Source organism: Pleurodeles waltl, chromosome 1_2 (genome assembly GCF_031143425.1).
Source record: "Pleurodeles waltl isolate 20211129_DDA chromosome 1_2, aPleWal1.hap1.20221129, whole genome shotgun sequence".
Classification (NCBI taxonomy): Eukaryota; Metazoa; Chordata; class Amphibia; order Caudata; family Salamandridae; genus Pleurodeles; species Pleurodeles waltl.
This window is the reverse complement of record NC_090437.1, coordinates 405,317,080-405,338,591: the sequence shown is the minus strand read 5'-3', so window position 1 is coordinate 405,338,591 and position 21,512 is coordinate 405,317,080. Positions and strand designations below refer to the sequence as shown.

The 21,512-nt window shown below is 40.4% G+C and overlaps 1 protein-coding gene across 2 annotated transcripts in view; it reads left to right on the top strand.

Moving 5' to 3' along the window:
* Window positions 1-21,512, top strand: part of RIC1 (RIC1 homolog, RAB6A GEF complex partner 1) — a 673,031-nt gene that overhangs the window by 140,712 nt on the left and 510,807 nt on the right. For both annotated transcript variants that reach the window (XM_069240247.1, XM_069240239.1), the window contains exon 3: window positions 867-946. In XM_069240247.1, coding sequence (XP_069096348.1) covers window positions 867-946 — 80 coding nt within the window. The remainder of the gene's footprint in view (window positions 1-866; window positions 947-21,512) is intronic.

Sequence of the window (21,512 nt, the reverse complement as noted above, 5' to 3'; positions counted from 1 at the left end):
TCCCGAGCAGAAGAGAAATGCTGAGCATTTCTCTTCCGCAATCTCGTTGGAAGCATGCTTCCAGCGCAATGGGAGGTGACCTCTGATGAGGTCAGTACGCTCTTGCGTGCTGACATCATCAGACGTCACTGTGGGGGTCGGGGTGGAAGGGGAAGCGATTCCCCTTCCAGCCCTGACCTGGGGGGGTGGCCCTCGGGGGAGCGCTGGCACTTCCCCCGAGGGCCAGTAATCAGACGTAATGTTTACGTCCGTGGCGCCTGAGAGGCGCATCCACGGACGTAACCATTACGTCCGTGGCCCACAAGGGGTTAAAACTAACTTTCTGTCTGTATTTATTGAATTGTTTTAAAGAATTGATGACTTGAGGTCCTCCGTATGAGTGACAGTGACCTAAAACATCATCACCTGGAGTGTGTTCACTATCTTTGTTCAAATACATTTTACTTAGCATGTATAACTAAATAGTAGTTTCTCAAACTACTTTTAAGTGAACTATTTTGTCTCTATTTGTAATGCTTTCCCCGTCTCCTTGCCCCGCGCGGGGCTCTGCGTCTCCTTGCCCCGCGCGGGGCTCTGCGTCTCCTTGCCCCGCGCGGGGCTCTGCGTCTCCTTGCCCCGCGCGGGGCTCTGCGTCTCCTTGCCCCGCGCGGGGCTCTGCGTCTCCTTGCCCCGCGCTCTTCATTGCCCATGTTCCCATAGACGTCCTTGCCTGTGTACCCACTTTGTACTTTGAAACTTCACCCATGTGTGTGTGTGTGATGAAGTTTAACAGTGACTTATTAAAAGTAGGAAGATGTGTATATTGGTGTCTGATTGCTACAATGTTTACGTTTGTTTTTAAACTCGGAACCGTTTTTTCATTTCAGACTGAAAATGGATACATCCTATTTTTCGAGATTCTGCCAGCTGGTGAAGACAAATATCTATACGAACCTGTGTATCCAAAGTAAGTGTTCGTGTTTATTCCTTTGTAGATTAGTTAATAAGACGTGTTTCTGTACTTGTGCTGGTGGCTACAATTAATGCTCACTTTTGGAGTACGCAGCTCTTGTGCATATTAGGTATGATTGTGCGGTGGAAGATATATTCTTTGTTTACGTGAAGACAGCTCCATCTCCTGCACGCCACGTCCTATCCATCCACCAATTGTTCGAGAATCTGTTCATGCCAGAACCAAGGCACAGCTTGTAGCAGTGTATTTGCCAATTCATGCTCGTGGCAATCAAAGTTAAGCTTTAGAGCTTGCAAACAAAAGCTCAGAACGTGGCCTTCTTCCAAATTTGGCATTCATACATAAAGACAAACCATTCTCAAAGAAGGGTAACAATCAAAGACCTGTTTTGGCCAGTCTCATAACTATTATGGGTATGACTAATTTTGAGTGTAATTTATTATCAAGAAGTGTCATATATATATATATATATATATATATATATATAGTTTCTGCAACCTAATGACTAAAGCAACAAATTAAGAAGAGGTCTGGCACCATCCAGTTAAATGTATAGTTTTACTTAGATTGTCATTGACTAGCTAAGGCATGGTTTTAGAATTCCTCTGTGTATCGGTGATTTTCGTTTTAGAGTGGGAGTCCTCTTCGGAGCAGCTTTTACATTGGGGAAGAAAATAAGTGTTTTTTTTTTTTTTTACAGTGTTCCCACTCCTTAGATTTGTTACATCCATTTTCCTCTTAAGCTTCAGTGTAAAACCTAATGAAGGTTGTGTGTGTTTTCTTCACATATACAAGTAATTTAATTAAATTAGGTAATCTTACAGCACAATTAAGTTTGTTATAAAAGTACCCTCTTTATGCTGTGAAAAACACTGTTACTTGTAATCGTTGTACTAACTATATTTATTGATTTTTAGTAGGCGTTCTTGTCTTAATTTAGGTACTCTGAATATTTTACTCTAATGGGTTAATTGTGGGAATGGTAATGGTGTTACGTTATAGTTGGCACATCATACCTGCCAGATTTAAGGGCACTATTGAAGAGAGGCGTTTTTGATACTTCTGTTTAATAAAACTCAGATTAATAATTTGGTACGGTTTCTTTCTGCGTTTACTTTGGTGATAGTTTCATAGAACAGCTATAGATTCATACAGTGTCACAATGTGTCCACTGTAATTCCTAATCTAGACTCAGGGTAAACAAAACTTTCCGCCTAGATCAAGGCATGAGACAAGGCTGCCAGCTGTCATTGTTATTGCTGCAATGTAATATAAACCTTTTTGGTGATTAACCAGCATAATGAAAAAATAGTGCGAATGAAGTTTGACCCGGATAGACATGAAGCAGCAGTTTAGACTGCTGATATACTCAAATTGAAGGATGAAGCTTACTTCTCTATGCCGGCCCTCCTCAAATCCATTGAAGAATGTGCCTAGTCTTGGGGTGGGGGGGACCCCTGAACAGTTAGAAATCAGAACTTGTCCTTCTTACTGCCTTATGCATTCTGGATGTGGTTGGTAACACTGGTAGTTGAAGTTTCTGAAATAATTCAGGATCTTGTTTAATGATGATGCAATTGTGTCAGCTAACCATAGTAAAGAGCATTGTTAATAATGAAATACATCCGGCCAACTAGATGACTGGTCACCACAACTTTATATCATGCTTGCAGAGGATGAAAATCTTCAAAATGATGCTCACTATAGAAATGCATTATGTCCTGCGAATGTTACCAATAATTTTGTCAAATAACTTTCTGGGAAAAAGATTTCTGTGTGGAAAAGAGCTAAAGCTAAATAGCCTTGAAGACGTTACATGTGAGAGAACGCTTGGGGAAAATATTGTAAATTGCTCACTCTGCCAAACATTTCTTGTACACCAGTGGTCTCTTTGGCATCAGCATACTGATGACTGCGCTGCAGACTAACTAAAAATAGAAAGTTTGTTATTTACCCTTCTACTGCACCCAGTTTTACTTACCTCCAAAAAATGGAAAGTCTCACACTCTTGGTCTATTTTTACAGACATAGGTAACGTAATTATGCAGCTAGCTAAAAGGCTTACTGTTATGCAATTTGGATTTGATGTGAGAGATGGCCAATGTGTAAAATTTGCCAGGGTCCCGTATTAAGATTCTAAATAATTACCTATGCTACTTTGCAACATAAATATGCTCTTGACCTCCTAAAGTTTAATAGTTTTCTAAAAATGAAAGTTTCTCTTTCCCAACTCAATCACATTGCTGAGTCTATTTTAAGACCCACCTCCTATAAATCTAACCAAAGCACAAAGAAAGAGAGAGGGGGAATGGAACGCATTCAGCCAGGGACCCATGCCACACAGAAGGTGGCTATTAACATGGAATTGACCATTGATGGCTAAAAACACCCCTTTTATGAGATTTCTATTAATTCTCAGAGCGTATTTGACACCAGCGAGGATACAAAAATTATAGTTTGTACAGTGATGTATACTGGAATTTTTATAGAACTCAAAGATGAAATAACCCATATGGTTCTTCAGTTTAAGCATGTTAATGCTATATACCAGAAAGTCAGTACCTATTTTCAGAAAATTGTTAATATCAACTTAACACTAAACACATTGACAGTGTGTCTAGGTACACATGCTAGTAAAGATCTAGATAATGTAAGCTTATGCAATCTCGTGTTGATAGATTTGTTCATCACATTTGGAGTTTAAGATCTTCTTTTCCTAATTGGAAATCAGCAGGGCCTGGCTCAGTTTTTCACCAACTGTGGACATTATTACTTTGAAATACTGCGATAGTATTGGCACCAAAGACTGGTGTGGAGTAAAATGGACATTTATTTAAAAAAAGATCAAACCAAATCATACCATTCTCCCTGCAAATAGCCCCACTCTCTCCTTTGTATTTCACTAAGAGACTGTCTCTCCTGCCTCTGGTAAAACAGATTTGAGCAGAAATGAGAGCTACATTATCTTCTTAGCAAACATATGCTTGTATTAAATCATTAATTTCCTTTTTTGATTTGGCTTTTTTAAAATACTTGTTCACATTCCAGCTGAAGGAATGGCCATTTTCTTATGTTTCATGCTGTCCTGATTTCTCGGACTTACTTAAGGCTGTTATTTCAGTACAGTTGTCATAGCTATTTAGGCGATCTTGTTGAATTTGTAAAGGCTTTGTGTGAGTTTCATGAGTAGACTATGCCTAAAGCTTACGTGCTATTATATGAGCCTTTGTGGAGATTTGGAACATGTTACATGCATTTTGAGATTACTTATTTTGTTCCAATAAGTCAATAATAGTCTCTGAACACCAAAAAGGTGAAAACATTTAAATCCTGTCACACTTCTATAGTATCTCGTTCTACTTTTAATTTTGAAGCCCTTGCTAATATGATGGTTAGGGCACATCCAGGATACAGCAAACTCACCTCTCCTAAAATAAAAATATTTCCTTTTCTTTTAAAACCTCTCATTCTTGTGTAGAATATGGAAATGCTGCCCTCTATATTTAAAACATTTCAATTATCCAGACATAAAAACAGGGCTTGAACACTTGTCCAATGCCAGGAAGACTCCAAGATCACAAGAACCTTGGCCATATGGTCTCACTTTCTAGTCATTGCTACTAACATGAGTACACATTAAAGCAGATTGTAGGTAAGCCTCCTGCAAAATTAATTACAGACACCAGCTGTCTGCACCAAACATGCGCTCAAGCTCATCTACCTCTACCTGGCCTAGGCCCAGGGCCAAGACCCCTTCTTCTGAAGCCTTAGAGGTAAGCAGAGCTAATCTTATTCGGCCAAGAAACTCACACACTCTAATAAAAAACTCAAATGTTTGTAAATCGTTTTAGGGAATATCCGTTTTTAGATTCCCAGTAAAACCTTACCACCCAGTGTGAACACCAAGAGGGTGAAGCAAATACCAAAAATGTCAAGCTTAACCATGCTCTCTTCAGCTTGCAGGAACTAGTCAAAAACAGTACTGAAATGAATGATCCCATTCTTAACTCTCACCTTAACTGACTTTTTTATCTGACAGCCTGGATTCATGAACGCCCTATACCCAAAACTGAACAAGTTGTTCCCAGGGGCTATCTGATCTTACATTTAGAATGCCCGACAGTAAAGGAGATGGACTAGTGTGTGTATGTATATGTATATATATATATATATTCAAATGGCTCAATTTAACACAGTATTCACTTCAAAATATCCATTGCAGGTGTGTAGAATTTAAGAAAATACTTGTCCATAGGACTTGTTCCTTCCCAAATCTACTTGTTCTGTAAAAACATTTACTTGTCCCTTTTGATGCCATGTAGAGCGGTGACAAATAATGGCAGCAATCTCATATACAAGAGCTCCGATAAATGCCCCTCTAATTGTGCCAAGGCTAATACTTTAGTAGGACTTGAATATTAGCAGTTTCCTTATTTTGCCCCCTTTCCACAGATGTACATATTGGGGTTGGAGGTAGCAGTAAGCAAAATTTCCAGGATGGAATGCCCTTTTGAGTTTGTGCAAACCTACTAACTTGCATGTTTTATGTGTTTTCACCAACTCTTCTCTACTTTTTTCCCATACTGGGAAAGGTTGGGTATTTACTCCTGTCAATGGCAGAAGTAAAACTTCTTCCAGGGCTGGGAAAAAAGTGGCTGGAGGGAAAGGGAACTTGTAAACACTCAACATATTTTCACATGAGCAAATATACACATGCATATTTGCTTGTGCTACGATACAGTTCACAAATATTTTCTAGGAGTACGATTTCCTGGTCTACTTCGGCGAATTCTTGTAATATGTAAATCTGCACTAATGCAAAGACATGTACCATGGGTGTATTTTATGACTTTTATGACTTTCTTTAGGTCTGGCGTTAAAAACAAGATTTTTTGTTTTTATTAGAATTCTGTCTCTCTATCCATCTATTGCCTGGCTTCACTGTGAGTGATAGCAATTTGCTCTTTCACACTTTTGGCACACAAAGTAGTTTTGTTTAGTGCCAGAAACTAATGTGGCAATGTGTGCACGTTTTACAAAAGCCATGTCAAAATAAGACACACACATTGACAAAATCTAAAGACTGACACCCAATGCAAACCCATTGGCTTTGCCAGTGCTTGTTTATTTCCATGTTTGCCATAATCTTGTTGAAACTGGTTCCACTGATTTTCCATTATGAATATTTTTTGGGAAATGCTAACATTCATCATAACATTTTACTGAATAATGCTTCATAGAAATGGTAGCTGCAATTACACAGTAATTTAGCAAAAAGTTTGTGAATATTTTATTTTGAAAGCAAATAGTAAATTCTCTCACTTTTAAGCTTCTGCAAATATTTGCATCCAATCAGAGAGCATTCTGAGAGCATTACATATAGCCTCATATTGTTAAACTTTGCGAATGTGTGTACACATTTTTTACCGGAACCACTGTCTGTAGAGAGCTCATGCTAAAGGCTTTCCATTAATTAGCCATAAATACAAACTTGAACAGCATAAACATATGAACACAAATATTACTTCAGCTGCAGACAAATGACCTTCCGGGATCCATAATGTGGTACTAAAAACTGGCAGCCAAAGGGTTTGTGCTGCATGGGGGTGGGCCTTCTTGTCCTAAGGACAAAATAAACATGAAAACTTGTCCTGGACCCCAAACAATATGCCCTGGGCGTCAAGCTATAGAAATTCCATACCTCTACATCAATGTCAGTTCCTTCTTTTCTGCGCTTGCAACGCAGATCCGAAAACGGTTTGAGAGGCTGTTTTCAGGGGACAGCGATGTCTTTTTCGACCGAACAGTGTGCTTTTTCCTGTCTATGTCTTCAGGGTTTAAACCCTGTGGGATCTGTGTAATTAAAAAAGATTTAATTAAATAAATGTGCTAAAACAGAGCAAGCTAAGTAGGGTAAAAGTCACTAGGTGATGGGCGGCACGAGTCTGCAAGCCAAGGGCTAAGCTAACTCCTGTTTCCCATTAAAATAAACTAGGATTCACTACAAAAGCAGACACAGCTTTGGTTCATCGATTTGATTACCACAATAAGGCATTCTTTAAAATTGTGATGCAGCTCGACATCCTTCACATAGAGGGTAATTATTGTTTGCATAAGATACTATTTGAATGACTAAAGATTGTACCAGTTATTCCACATAAAAATAAAAAATGGTCAGACTAAGGGCCAAATCACGCTGGAAACCAGAAGGCAGATGCAAGTAGGCTGACTGGTAGGGAGGTAGTGAGGCATACTGCTGGCATTCTGTAGAAAAACAAAAGAAGCCAAGCATGCACGTTGCCACCAGGCCATAAGGTAGATAGACAGTCCATTAGTAGGACATGTGAGACATTGATGAAAGCCAATGACGCGTGTATAAGAGTGAGAGCGGCTGAGAAACCTGTGTCTAGAAGAGAGTAACTAGCTTCCGTGTTGGCCAGAGAAGCTGTTTCCATACTCTAGCTTTGGCGAAAAGCCGACTGATTATCATCTAGCAAAATATTGATTTCCAGAAAACTGGATAATTGCCTGTTGCTTTCTGTTTCTAGGAGTTTTGTATAGAGGGGAAGTAGCAAGATGGGCCTATAGGTGGCTAATGTGCAAGATGTGTCAAAGCTTTCTTTAAAAGCGGGATGGACTGAGCTAGATTTCTAGACCTCTGGGATGCAGGATGAGATAACAGAAAAATTAAGCAGTTGTCTAAGAACAGGGCTGGTAGGGGCCAACCCCTCATTGAAGATGAAAAGCAGCAGGGTTCGGTGAAGGAACCAAACTTACAATTGCCAAGCCCTTCCTTGATGCTCTTCTCAAATAACTGCATAAAGTTAGACACCGAAGTACCTCTCAGGCCTTTATTCAAACAAGCATTGGCAAAGCAAATAGGTTTCGCCATTGTTTTCTCTTTTGCATTTTATCTTAGTAACTGGATTACAAATATTAGAAAAGGTTATAATAATGTTTGTGTTAAATTTGATAAACCGTTAATAGTTGTTTATGTTGTGATATATGTTGAATTAATATCCCAAGATTCCAAACTCCTAATTTGTACATTATTTATTATGGAATTTTGTTAGAGTATAGTAATGTGTAGTTAGTAAAGTGCCACTGCACCTGCTGCAGCATCCAAATCATGACCTTTGTAACTGTGTTCAGAGGGGTTCTGACACCTTGTGGCACTGGTGTCACTGCACCTGCTGCACTACTAAAATCATGACCCTATGCATACAAGATATTGCACTTTTGACTGCCTGTTTAGTAGTAAAATATAGCAGTATTTGGTGCCTAGAGGAGTTCTGACAACTTTTGGGACTGGTGCCTCTGCACCTGCTGAACCATTCAAACCATGACCCTAGTGCCTGCACGATAACTGCACTTGTGACTGCCTGTTTAGTAGTAAAATACTGCAATATTTGATGCTTGGAGAGGGGTTCCTAGAGCCTTTGGCCCCATTGTCACTAAACCTGCTGCACCACTAAAATTATGACCCTGGTGCCTGCAAGGTAACTGCACTTGTGACTGCCCGTTTAGTGGTAAAATTCTGCAACAATCTGTGTTTAAGGGGATTTCAACACCCTGTGGCCCTGGTGCCACTGCACCTGCTCTACCATTCAAATGATGACTCTAATGCCTGCAAGATAACTGCTCTTGTGACTGTTAATAAGTCACTAAGAGAATACCAATTCGAAAATAAAACACCGCCCAATTATACAAATGACTTTTCTCTAAAAAAAGAAAGGTGACTGTTAATTTAAGAAACAAACGCACACATCATTTTAATATTTACAACTGTTATTCATAAGAAATGTAAATATTAAGTAATGAAAAATACAACATAATGAGCCCACTCATTGCTTGCTTTACATCTGCACTCAATACTCCATAGCAAAATGGCCAACATGTTTACACATATTTCAACACAAATGGACTTGTGTTCAGTTAATCTTCTCACTTACAAGCACTAACAAGTAACCAGTCACCAAAAACCGGAAAGTGTACTTCAGGCACGCTCCAGTGACGGCAAAAGCAGAACAGAAAGTAGAACAGAAGAGCAGGAAGTGACCTGCTAGCCAATAAACAGCAAGTAAATTAAAGCGCAGTTGGAGCAACGTTTGAATGAACAAGGGGAAGTTCAAGTAAGTAAGGGCCGAAGTAGGGGCGGTTCTAAGTCCCTTTAAAGATTTTTTTTTTGTAACATAAGGCTTTGCAAGCACAGCCCAAGCGCTGTGCAGGCGAAACCTAAAAACACAGGGTCTCAAATGAATGATATTTGGGCACTGAAGTATTTGTAAAAAGTTGGAACTTTATTTTGAAACTGTCTGGACAAATTGTAGCTTAGATCTCAAGAAGAAATAATCTTCTGGCTGCCATTTGGAGGTGACATAAAGGATTTTCGTACCACAAAAATCTCACTTGTTGCATTAAGAGTGAAGGAAATAGCTTTGACGAAAGTTTGCTCAGATTTTCTGGACGAGCTTTAAAGCAAGTATGCAAGGCAGACTTATAGAGTGCCCTTGCTATGGGTCATAATTTTATTGCCATAGTCGTCCTAGATGTTGCTTCTTTCTTTTAGATTTTAATTGAGTCAGGGGGAGCTAGGACAGGACAGTTTCGGTTTGCACTCGTGTAGCTTTTAGCATTTAGATTTTGTTTTGTGCTAACGATATCCACTTGTGAAAGGTCTCAGCGTCCATACATCTAATCCCGACAAGCTGCAGTTAAGTTATCTTTACTCACCCTACATCAATCAGTCAATCAATCTAGGATTTATAGAGCGCACTAATCACCCTTTAGGGTCTCAAGGCGCTCGGGGGAGCTACTGGTCGTAGAGCCATGTCTTGAGGCGTTTCCTGAATGTCAGGAGGTCTTGGGTCTGGCGAAGGTGGAGCGGTAGGGAGTTCCAGGTCTTGGCGGCTAGGTGAGAGAAGGATCTTCCTCCGGCGGTGGTGCGTGGATGCAGGGGATGGAGGCGAGGCTGGCGGAGTGAAGATTGCGGGTGGGGGTGTGAAAGGTGAGTCTGTCGTTGAGGCAGGCTGGGCCTGTGTTGTGGAGGGCCTTGTGTGCGTGGATGAGGAGTTTGAAGGTGATCCTCTTTGATACTGGTAGCCAGTGAAGGTCTCTGAGGTGGGGGGAAACTTGGTCACGGCGTGGGATGTCCAGAATGAGGCAGGCGGATGCGTTCTGGATTCTTTGCAGTTTTGTTAGGAGTTTGGTTGTTATTCCTGCATGTAGGGTGTTTCCGTAGTCCAATCAGACTCTGGAGAGTTTGGTTGGAGCCTTAGGAAGGGGACTTGGGGAGGAAGGTTGAAAAGTAAAACGGAAGACCACATGGTCAGTTCAAAGAAGAAGAAAGTAAAGGAGGGCTTGAAAGACTGAATAATTAGTAAACACGTGGTTCAGGTTGTGACCTGCTCAGTGGGTAGGTTTTTATTCAGTGAGATGTAGTGCCTTGAAGGCTTTGGCAAAGCTTTACGAAAGTGGATCTGTAACTTTATTCATACGTATGTTAATATCTGTAAGCACAGAAAATAGACTATCGGATGACATGGGAAGTAAACATCAGCAATATTTTATTCCGAATTAGCCGTTGAAACTGGAGGGTGGTAAACGAGGGCCCCAGAGAAATTACAGGAGTTATGAACTTGGATGGGAAGAAAGAACCCCCTTAGTCTCCCAAAATCGAAGATTATGATTTACAGAAGAGATAAACTGGGATTGGTGGACAACAGCAATACTGTCTTCCTGCTGAGGGGGACATTGTGAAGAAGGATTTTAAAGGCCTCTGGCAGCACTAATCTGATGAAGTGATAGGAGCTGCCTTTAATCCATGTTAGTCAAAAAGAGTAAGTCGGGTTTGTAAGAATAAAGTTGTGTCACTCCATGCTTTGCTCGGGCAAAGATCTCATGTTTAGAAAGTAGCATGATAGTGGCTGTGGAAGCGTCATATTGGCTGAATCTCCGCTGTTACAAATATGTTTACAGCCAATATTAGAGAAAGGGCTTTCTAGCTGTAAAAAGTGGGATGCGATGGGATCACTTTTCCCTGGAGCTTAATGCAGGCAGGTTTTTCATGAATAGATAAGAGGTGATTTAGAAGCTGAGGCTAACAAACTAGGGGCCCTGGCGCAGGATTCGGGACAGGTGCAGACGGACGCAGCTGGGATTTCTTTTAGGGTGGAAGCGCTGTAGCCTATGTTTTGAACGGTGTCATACTGACGTGGGTGTGGTTGCAAGGAACCACTAGAGCTCCAAGGACTCACTGTGCCCTGATGAAACATGGTAGGTAAAAGATGGGGGGCAGAGTAAATGAAAACTCAGCTGAACGCTAGCAGCTCCCGTGCTTTCTAACAAGGTCCCTTACCTGGGGCACTACAAGGCAGCAAAATCGAATTAAACAAAAAATGTGAAAACAGCAAACATTTAAACATAAAAGATAGACCTAGAGGATTTTACAATATTGGTGCCAGGCTCCTCTAATAAAACAGTACATGGAAGATAAAAGCAATCGACTGTAAGGTAAATTTTGCCAGCCCAGGATAGGCCGGGGAGCACCACCAGCTACTTACTAGAATCTGTGCTGTAGTGTCTGGTTTCAAGGCTGCCACAAAAGGAGTGGGCGTGGGCACCAAGGAACCACTGGAGAGCTAAGCAGTCACCACGCCCTGATGGTAGGGGGCAGATAAAGGGGGTGCGGGAGAAGTAAATAAAACACAAGTTGGAACCCAGCAGCTCCTATCCCTTCAGGCAAGATTCCTTACTTGGGGGCACCACAGGGCAAGAACGACGAATTAAAAGAAAAGCGTGAAAATAGTAAACACATAAACATAAAGGAAATATTCGGAGGCTAAAACCACTGTGACCTTTCAGCCCCCCTCGTGAGGAAAAACGTCACATTTATATACATTATCTCCCAAACCCACCCACAGTGGGAACATTCGAAGCACTGCAAAACAGATTGTGTTTTGGCAATTTAAATTCTAAGATTTGGGATTTTTATGAGATTAGGCAAATGCTGCAGTGCAGAAAATACTAGCATGAACCACAGCGGTCGCGCAGAAGACTCTCATTCTCGATACAAGGATTGGTGGCAAACACATTAAACTTGATAACTTTTCCTGTAAGGTTGAGCACAAGTAGGCTAGGCGAGACAAGCACACTTGAAGATTCAATAAGGCTGAACGCTTATGTCCAGTGCAGAGGTGGCCTGTCTACTATACTGAAACATGAGGGCGCTTTTGAAAAGTCATGGTCAAGAATAGGTAGATGGAAGGCCACTCAAAGCACAATTTTATGTGCATAGTGGGTTTTCATGTATTTATAACAGTGCAGAGAGTGTCGTGGTGACATTGGTATCTATCACTGTCTTTGGCATAAATTATTGTAGCGGGAACTAGCGTTTGTCGCTTTTCCCAAGATCTCCTGCCTGCACACCTTTACTCCCAACAGGGGCAAAACCTTTAAAACACAGATATCGTGAAAAAATTCTTAGGTTAGCAACAGAGTGCTCTTCTCACAGTGCTCCAAATATTTCCTGCTTTTATGTGTTTTTGAAAGAGGGAAAAAGTCTGTTTCACTTGTAGTCTTGACCTGAACTCCAGTATTTACTTTGAAGAACTAAATCACCTTTATGAAGTTCTACAACTTTAATAACCGACATGTAACGCATCAACGCCTGCAAATTGTAAACGTGTGGGTCTGCTTCATCTCAGTACTGACTGATAATGGATGGTTGTGTTAGATGAGAAAATGTACAAGCCACAACCATACATACCAGTCGAAGTGTTCCTGAGATGAGAGATTTTAATGAAGCTAAAAGAATCAATTCATATTTCTGCAAATATAGTGGTATTATAGGAAACAGTTTTTGAACTTCTCACTAGGTTTCTTCAAGATACAAGTAACCATAACATTAAATACTATATGCAAGTCAAGTATTTTTCCTTTCAGCAGATCCTTAAAATGTCATCCATTTTAACCCAATAATTTCTCATTAAATTAGATATATTTTTATCTCTGTGAAACTCGCAAGTCATAAAATCATAACCCCTATTAAGCTCTTAATGTACAGAACATGTGATGTATCAAGAGAGCCAAACGTTCCACATGAAAGTGTTCAGAGAACTGCACAGAAACTTTGTGAGGTCTTTTCTTAGACAAATACTGACCATTTTATTATATTTTTAATATAGATGTATACTTGGATATTTTTTTTCATAAATGTAGGGTTATATGCGCCTAATATTATTGAACGAAAATAATATTTCATTAGGTTACATTCCATACGAATATTATTTATTTTCCATATCTTTTATCAAATATATGGAGTGTAGTACTGCCTGCAGGGTGTGGGGAAGTGTGTTCTCTTCTGGTCAGCGACCAGACCTGGGCACAAGATCCAAGGCAGTGAAGCTGAGAGTGATCTCATTGCTGCTCTGAATATTCCACTGCCGGAGCACACCGGGTATCGCTGCCAAGATTCCTTACATCAACAGCTTTTCAGTTCTGAACTAGCCAAACAACATCAAAGATTTACTTTTTCTGCAGAAAGGCCTTCCCATGAGCGCCATGTGGGCTTGGTTTCCCATGGCCTTCTAGGCAGGGAGCTTGTTTTGTTTTTGGACTGAAAACACTACTGTCCTTCAGACATGGTCCTTTGATCCCCAGTCCATTGAAAATCAAACCCTGGCAGTGACATAAAAATATCCAAAAGATTATATTCGGTTCTGGCTACATAAATGGGAAAGTACTGGCTTAAAGTAAGGCGTATTTCAATAATTTGATACAAATTGATGCTGAGTCCCAACCATCAACTTCTATGGCACATTAGCACTGAGACTGAAAATAGCAAATCAGATATGCATAATGAAATTCCTTGCCCGTACACAAGTCAAAAATATTGAATTCTTAATATGATTTCTTACTTTGTAAAAAAAAAAAAAAAAAAAAAAAAAATTACATGGAAGAATTATTATAGCACCCTAGTGGGTTATTGACCAGACGGTATAGTGAAACATCTGGAGTTGAACCATGGGCCCTACCTACACTTCCCTGTCACTACTGGGGCGTGCCTTCTTCTTGGATAGCATTCATCATTTTGTATTGTAAACTATTAAAATGTTGAGTGTAATTGGCCATTTCTTTGTAAGGTATGGGTTTTCTTTGTGATGCATTTCAGGTGGATTGATAACATAAATATTTCCTGCTGAATTGTTTCTGGTGATTAGGCAGTTTCGTTACTTTATTCTAGCTTCTGGAGTAACACTGACTTTGAAAAGCTGGTGCAGCATGTTGTGTTACTTGGCATTTGTACGGTGCAGAGTCCGAAAGTTACTTCTGCTCTTGGTGCTTCTTGCAGACATCGTCAGGCAGTTGTGATTCATCCAGCGGGAGTTTTCTGCAGTTCATTTGAAACACTTTGGTGTGGGTGGGAGGATGATGTAGAGAAGGTTTCATAAGGTGGTGGGAGTCTCGACCCTTCAAATCTAACTCGTGTGGCCGGTGTGTTTGGAGTTGCTGCTGACTCCGCTTGGTGGTTTGGATACTGAGGTCCTCTGCCTAACATGAACTTTACAGTGAAATGCATTGGTGTGGATGACTGTTATTTAAGGTTGTACCACTGAAGAAATAAGCAAAAAAGCAATACTAGCCTTTATACCTCAATCTCAGAAATATATTGAGTAAAGTGTAATGTATACTTATTTTAGTAACTATAATGATTTTTTAAGCTATTTTACCACGTCAGTGTGTTCAACCATTCCCAGGCTTTGACGCAATGATTTCATATATAACCAGTTTTCATTTAAGAGTTTTGCGTGGAAATTATGGTGTATTGTCCAAAAAGCTGTCCTTGGGGTCCAATTTCTGTAAATTCACAAATCTGTTTCTCATCCATTATAATAATGTTAACTGTCCAGAGTTAAATATATATTTACCACAGAAGCAGTTTGTAAGTTAATTTCATAGTGTTCAGTGTTCACTTTCAGTTCTTATGCACATTTAATTATAGTGATATGTGGATAATGATGCATGTCCATTTCTGTATATAGGTCTCATAGAAAGTTGATACAGCAGAAGTTGGGTACACCGCAGGTAGCTCAGATATGTAGGATGCCAAAGTAGCATCGGAGGTTCTGTGTAAATATAGTCTCATCTTCTGGCCCTGCTTCTTCCTGATAATTGATGGTCTGTGGTACCACTACAAAGAAGAATTTTGGCATTGCATTGCTCCCTGACTTAATAGTAAATGTATTCTGTATCCTTAAAAATAGAAGTTCTGGCGAACCGCCATCTTTTTCCCTCTTTACTATTTTCTGGCACAGTTCAAGTGGAAAAGCAAAACTCAACTACTTTGTGGCTCATGAGTGTTCCTCATTGTGAGTGTTAACTTTCAACTGCTAAAGTTAGAAAAAAGTGACAGAAGATACTGAAAACTATAATTTTACTGAATTAATTTTGGTTTGCATATTGTGGGCCAATCAGCGCCCCAAAACGTCAGGTCTCAGCTTGAACTTTTGAGCTTTAAATATGACATGTACTGTACAATATATTATTCAGAATGATAGTACGATCAAAGAGTTAGTGACACGTTATTGGAATGCCCAAGCAGCAGGGATTGCAATCTATGGAAGGGTAAGGCTCCTTGTGGTGAGGAGTTTAGAGGTAAAGGAAAATGTCATGGATCAAAAAGAATTGATTTTACTGACAAACGCTGCACTACGGAGTAAAGTGGATGCTAGCAGAGTGTACCCATGTTTCAAAAGCAAAACAATACTGAGCAAGTCTAAAACTATTAAACGTGTAAAAACACTACCTGTTTAATAAAAATTCCAGATGTAAAGGACATAAGTCACTTTTTGGATGAAATAAGGTAACATTTGTTCAAAGTTCCAACTCCGAATGGGAAAAAAGAACAACATTGAAATTGGGCTTTGTCACTTTTTTGATGATAAAAATTGAACTTGGACTTAGACAATTTGTGAATGGAAAAAAGTAGATTTTTTTTTTAAAGTCCCAACTCAGAAGGGAACAATGCCACTTTTTTGATAAAAAAAAAAAAAAAAGTTGAACTTGGACTTTGCCACATTTTAGATAATAAGGTTTCTTTTTTTTGTCCAAAAAATGACAAGGCACCGTTCTGACGTGAGTCTAGAAAAAATGACAACTTTTGTCAGAAGTTGAACTTTTACCTAAATCCAAACTCAGAATAGGACTTTGTCACTTAAAAAAAAAAAATGAAATGGGACTTTGCCACTTGTGACAAAGTACTATTCTAACATGGGATTTAGAAAAAACATTAACTTTAGAAAAAACTTTTTTTTCTAATTCTATTTCAGAATGGGACTTTGTCCCTTTTTTTTTTTTTAAAGAAAAATGTTGTAATTGGACTTTGTCACTTTTTGGATTGAAAACGTTGAAATTCTTACTAAGTCTAATCTCGAATGGCCCTTTATCACTTTTTATAAATTAAAATGCTGACATTCAGCTTTGATACCTGTTGGATGAAAATGGTTATAATTGTTTCAAAGTCCCAGCACAGAGTGGAACTTTGGCATATTTTTATGTCTCACCTATCCGACAACCCAAGCTGTTGTCGAAGAGACCTGTGGTCCACTTGGAGCCCACTCATTGTTTACCATTGGTTGGCTTTACTGTCACTCACGGTTGCTCGCTTTTAATTCATTAGCCTGGGTGGGCTTTACTTCCTCTTCCTGTGTTTGTCCCTCCCTGGGAGCATGCATGCGTTATGCTGTACTCCATGTTGCTCTTGCCACCTGTCTAATTACCTCCCCTCTCCCAGTCCACTCAATTTTCTCACCACTTCACATTCTTCTCACCCTTCTCCCTGCCCGCTCCATGTTGCTGTTTTGCCTGTTGCTTCTCCCTCATGATAGTCCTCCATATTGCCTCTTCCCCATACGTGCCCCCCTTGTTGCTTCCAAGTACCCGCTCCCTCATTGTTGCTTCCTGTCACCTGTACCCTCAGTTTTGTTGCCCCCAGGTCCTTTGTGAACCTTACCCGAAACTGCACCCTCTGTCATCGATCCACCCACCTGTGTTTAAAAAAAAAAAATAAGAAAGAAAAAACACCTTTTTGCTTATTTTATGTTTTTTATTTACCTATCCAACCAGGTAAAGAAAAAGAAGTGCTCACGTCTTTTTGTAGGCACGCATGTGTCTAGTGCATGCCTATAAAATAATGTGATCGCCACGTCATAGTGCCTTTTTTGTGTGTTTTTCCTTTTTGCCATTTTCACAGCATTGGAAATGCTTTGAGCTTCCTATTCAACGTCCTCCGGTAAGTTGAAGACCAAGTCCAAACGCAAGCATAAGCTTGACCTGACCCCATCCTACCATGCTTAACTGTAAAGATTAAGCACAAGAGCATCTAGATTCAAGTTGCACTCCTTCAATGTCACTGGAAACGGAACCAGTTTCTCAGTTGGTCCTGGCATGCTCTGAGTTTCCTGGGCCGTTGTCAATTGTGTTACTCAAGCAGCTATAGGGTCTATAATCTCAGGAGAAAGGATAGCTTCCCTATAGTCTTTCTCCATGTATTGCAACACCAGTTGCCACACTGAAAAAAAAAATCATCCCTCTTTCAGTAAGTACTGGGACAGCCTCTCCATGGCGTCCCAGACTTAATACCACAAGTTACACATGGGTGGGATTAGGCTTTTTCCAGACTCTAGCAATGAGGATCTTCACTGCTACTAATAATTGGGAGACTAGTCCCCACTCGTTGTTAAGGAAATGTTCCAAGCACTCTGGTCTCAGTCCCAGAGGGACTACTGTAGGGTTCTCCAGAATTCAGAAGCCTATTAATTTTATCATTGCAGCAGAACCTTCTTCCAAATTTTGAAGTGCTTTGAGCAGTTAACACCATGTATGAACTGTCTGTCTCTGTCCCCTACATCATCCGTCTAATGTACCTTTGAAATCAGGGGTGGGGAATTTAATAAAATATCTGCATGTCCATTGGACAGTTTGCTTCATAAATCTACTTGTCCTGTAAAACAAATCCACTTGTTTCTTTGGTACCATGTAGTGCGGCAACAAATTATGACAGCAATCTCAATATATAAGAGCTCTAATAATAGCCTCTCTGATTATGCCATGGCTCATAGTAGGGTTTGAATGTCTCCTGTTTTTTTTCCATTTGTTGCCCATAAGGCAACAGTTTCTTTGTGTAAGAGCTCAGATAATAGCCTCTCTTATTATGCCAGGTCTCATAGTAGGGTTTGAATACTACCAATTCTCTGATTTTGACAACTTTCTGCAGATCTACATACTGTGACTGGAGGTAGCGGTAAGCAATAGTTTCAGGGTTGAAAAGCCATTTTTAGTCTGTGCAAATCAACTAACTTGCAAGTTTTGGGCGTTTTCATCAGCTTGTCTCTAAAGTTTCCCCGTACTTAGAAAGGTTGGACATTTACTCCTGACAAGGGCAGAAGTAAAACTTCTTCCAGGTTAGGGTTTGGAGTAAAAGTGAACTTTAAACACTTGTAAAGCAGATTTTCACATGAGCAAATCTATACATGCATGTTTGATCATGCTAAAATGTAGTTCACAAACATTTTCTTGGAGTACCATTTCCTGACCTACTACTGAAAGGGCTAGAATGTACAAAGCCATTTAGCATTTCTTAACAATCCGAATCACTATTTCGGGTCATTAAGAAATGCTATATGGGCTTTTCAGATGTACAAAGCCCTATAAGCGGTCGAAATTGCGATTTCTACCCAGTAGAAATTGCAATTTGTGATTCCCTAGCTAGGAAATCGCAAATGGGGATTACCCATTTGCAGTTCCTATTCACATGTACAAGGCATTTCCTAAAGGTGCATGGGGCATTTAGGAAATGCAATTACCATCGACTCCAAGTCACCGGTAACCATGTGCAATTTTAAAAAAGCATCCAAAGGCTCTGTAGGAATTGCTATTAGGAAATCAGTAATTTCATACATATAATTTTGCATTTCCTAAATAGCGATTTCTATGGAGTCTCTATTTAGAATGCAAAATTGCATTTTGATACATCTGGCCCAAAATTCTAGCAAACTTGCGAAAGCTGTCAATCTACACTAATGCAAGTACATATACTGTGGGTGCACTTTTGTGACTTTCTTTAAAAACTGGGCCCCTAATTAGGTCAGGCAATAACCAATACCTTTTGTTTTATTGAAATTATATTTCTCTCTCTATCTAGCGATCAGCTGGCTTCACTGTGAGTGATAGCATTCTGCTCTTTCACATAGAGCATATCGGCACACAAAGTACTTTTGTTCTGTGCCAGGGACTCCTATGGCAATGTGACGTTGGAGACCAAAAAATATTTTTGCCAATGTTTGTTATAATGGTGAGGGCTTGGTAGCTCCCACAACAATAAAGTTTCACAAAAACCATGTCAAAACAAGACCCGCATTGACGAAACAAATCATTGCGAATGCTTATTTTCATGTTTCCCATAATCTTGTTGAAAATGGATACGCTGATTTTCCACTATGAATATTTTGGGAAATACTAGCAAGTATCAAAACCTTTTACTAAATGATGTTTCAAAAATATGGTATCAAAAATCTCACAGTAGTTTAGAAAAATGTTTTTTTCCTTGTTGCATTTTTTCTGACCCTTTTATTTTGAAAGGAAAGAATTGTCAATCTTGCTTTTAAGCTTCTGCAAATATTTGCATCTAATCAGAGAGCATTCTGGGAGCATTATACATAGCCTTATATTGTTACTTAGTAAACATGTGTAGAGACCTTTATAGTGGAAACTGGCAGCCAAAGGGTTTGTGCTGCAGGGTGTTGGGCCTACTTGCCCCAAGGACAAAATAAACGTGGAAACTTGTTGTCCTTGAACACAAACAACATGTCCTGCACTTTGGGCTTTAGGAATTCCACACCTGTAGAAATCTTGGTGAGTGTTTCAGGTGTTCGCTACCAGAAAATGCTCATCTTAAGGGTCGATTCTCTATGTTATATAGACTTAGGGCCTTCTTATGAGGCTGGAGGTGGCGGTCAGGACGGGCTTTGCTGTGGCAGTCCGACCACCACATTACGACCCTGGTGTTAAGACTGCCAGGATACCCTGGTGCTCAGACTGCCAGGGTATCGCCGTGTCTCCCGGGATCAGTGATGCAGACAGGCTGACAGTGCTGGACGTTGGAATCAGCCAGGGTGGCTCTGAAGTTTGTGCCGCCCTGCTGATTAAGACTTGGTTCTCCGCCAGCCTTTTCATGGCAGTACGCCATGAAACGGCTGGCGGAGCACAGGTGCAAGGGACCACAGGGCTGTCCCAGTACTGTCCATGCACATAGCAGGGGCAGTACACGGGGGCCCCTAGCAAGCACCCTCGCAGTGCTCACGGTTTGCTGTCAACAGCAGCACACAGTGAGCATTGCAAGGGTGCTGGTGCCCCCGCGGGTGGCAGCATTGGCGCTGGCTTGCTTATGACCCGGCGACAATGCTGCTGCCACTTTCCTGCTAGGCTGACGGGTGAAAACCTTTCCGCTCAGCAGCCCAGCGAGAAAGTCATAATGGGCATAGCCTGTATGGAGGCAATCTCACCGTTGGAAGTTCAGCTGACATATCTTCCCATCTGCCAAACTCATAATCAGGCCTCTAGTATTCACCATAATGTCCCTCCATAATACTTCTATTTTTTATACTTGATAACCAGATCAGGTATGGATTTCCTTCTGCTCATGTAACTCCATGGTGGCTGTGGTGTGGAACTTCAAATTAGTTTGAGTCATCACAAGTGTCTCAAAATTTTCCAATTCTCTCATTGCTGCTGCTCTGGCTGCTTTGCAAAGTGGCATAGCGATTGGCGCCAGAATCTTTCCTGCTCCAATACCTCAAAAGAGTTTACTGATGTCAAATGATCTGATTTGTCCCAAATATCTGGCAGTATCCTACACACTCCTTTCTGCCACCTCTTATATCCCGAACTGTAATGAGCGGGTGAAAAACGGTTTTGTCGTATTTAGGAGTCAGTGGCGATGGAAGAGCTGAAATTCTCAAAGATCACTCACCCAGGATCTGAATTTGAAAATTCCTATTTTAATTCTTACTATCTGGGAATCCCCTTCCTCTTTTGTCTTTGGGTACCCTTAAACTCTTCTAGGGTCTTCTCAGGGGCTTTCTGTGCCAAGCAAAGTTTTAAAGGTTTGTCTGCAGTGACTGGAGGGCCGAATTTTGTATTCGGATCAGGAGTGCTTGAAATTAATAAAGTAGCCTGGGTATGGTTACCATGTTAACTACCATAATCGGGCCTATCTGAAAGTGTGTTAATAATGCCACTCACGGAAGTCCACCTTGATAACTTGAATCAAGGATGTGATATTGCTTTGAACAAGTGTGATTATGTTCTGAGTTATATCTACCCCAAGTATTTCAAAGAGTAATTTATTCGGTAAGGTGCCTATGCCTTTATTCTGTCTCTTCCCACTGTCTCATTACTTCTTATGTTATAATAACAACTCTAGTTTTTCACGGGTTGAAGTTCTATCCCGAGACCTCGACCCTATCCCTGCAACATTAGGGTACAAATTTATAATGGTACC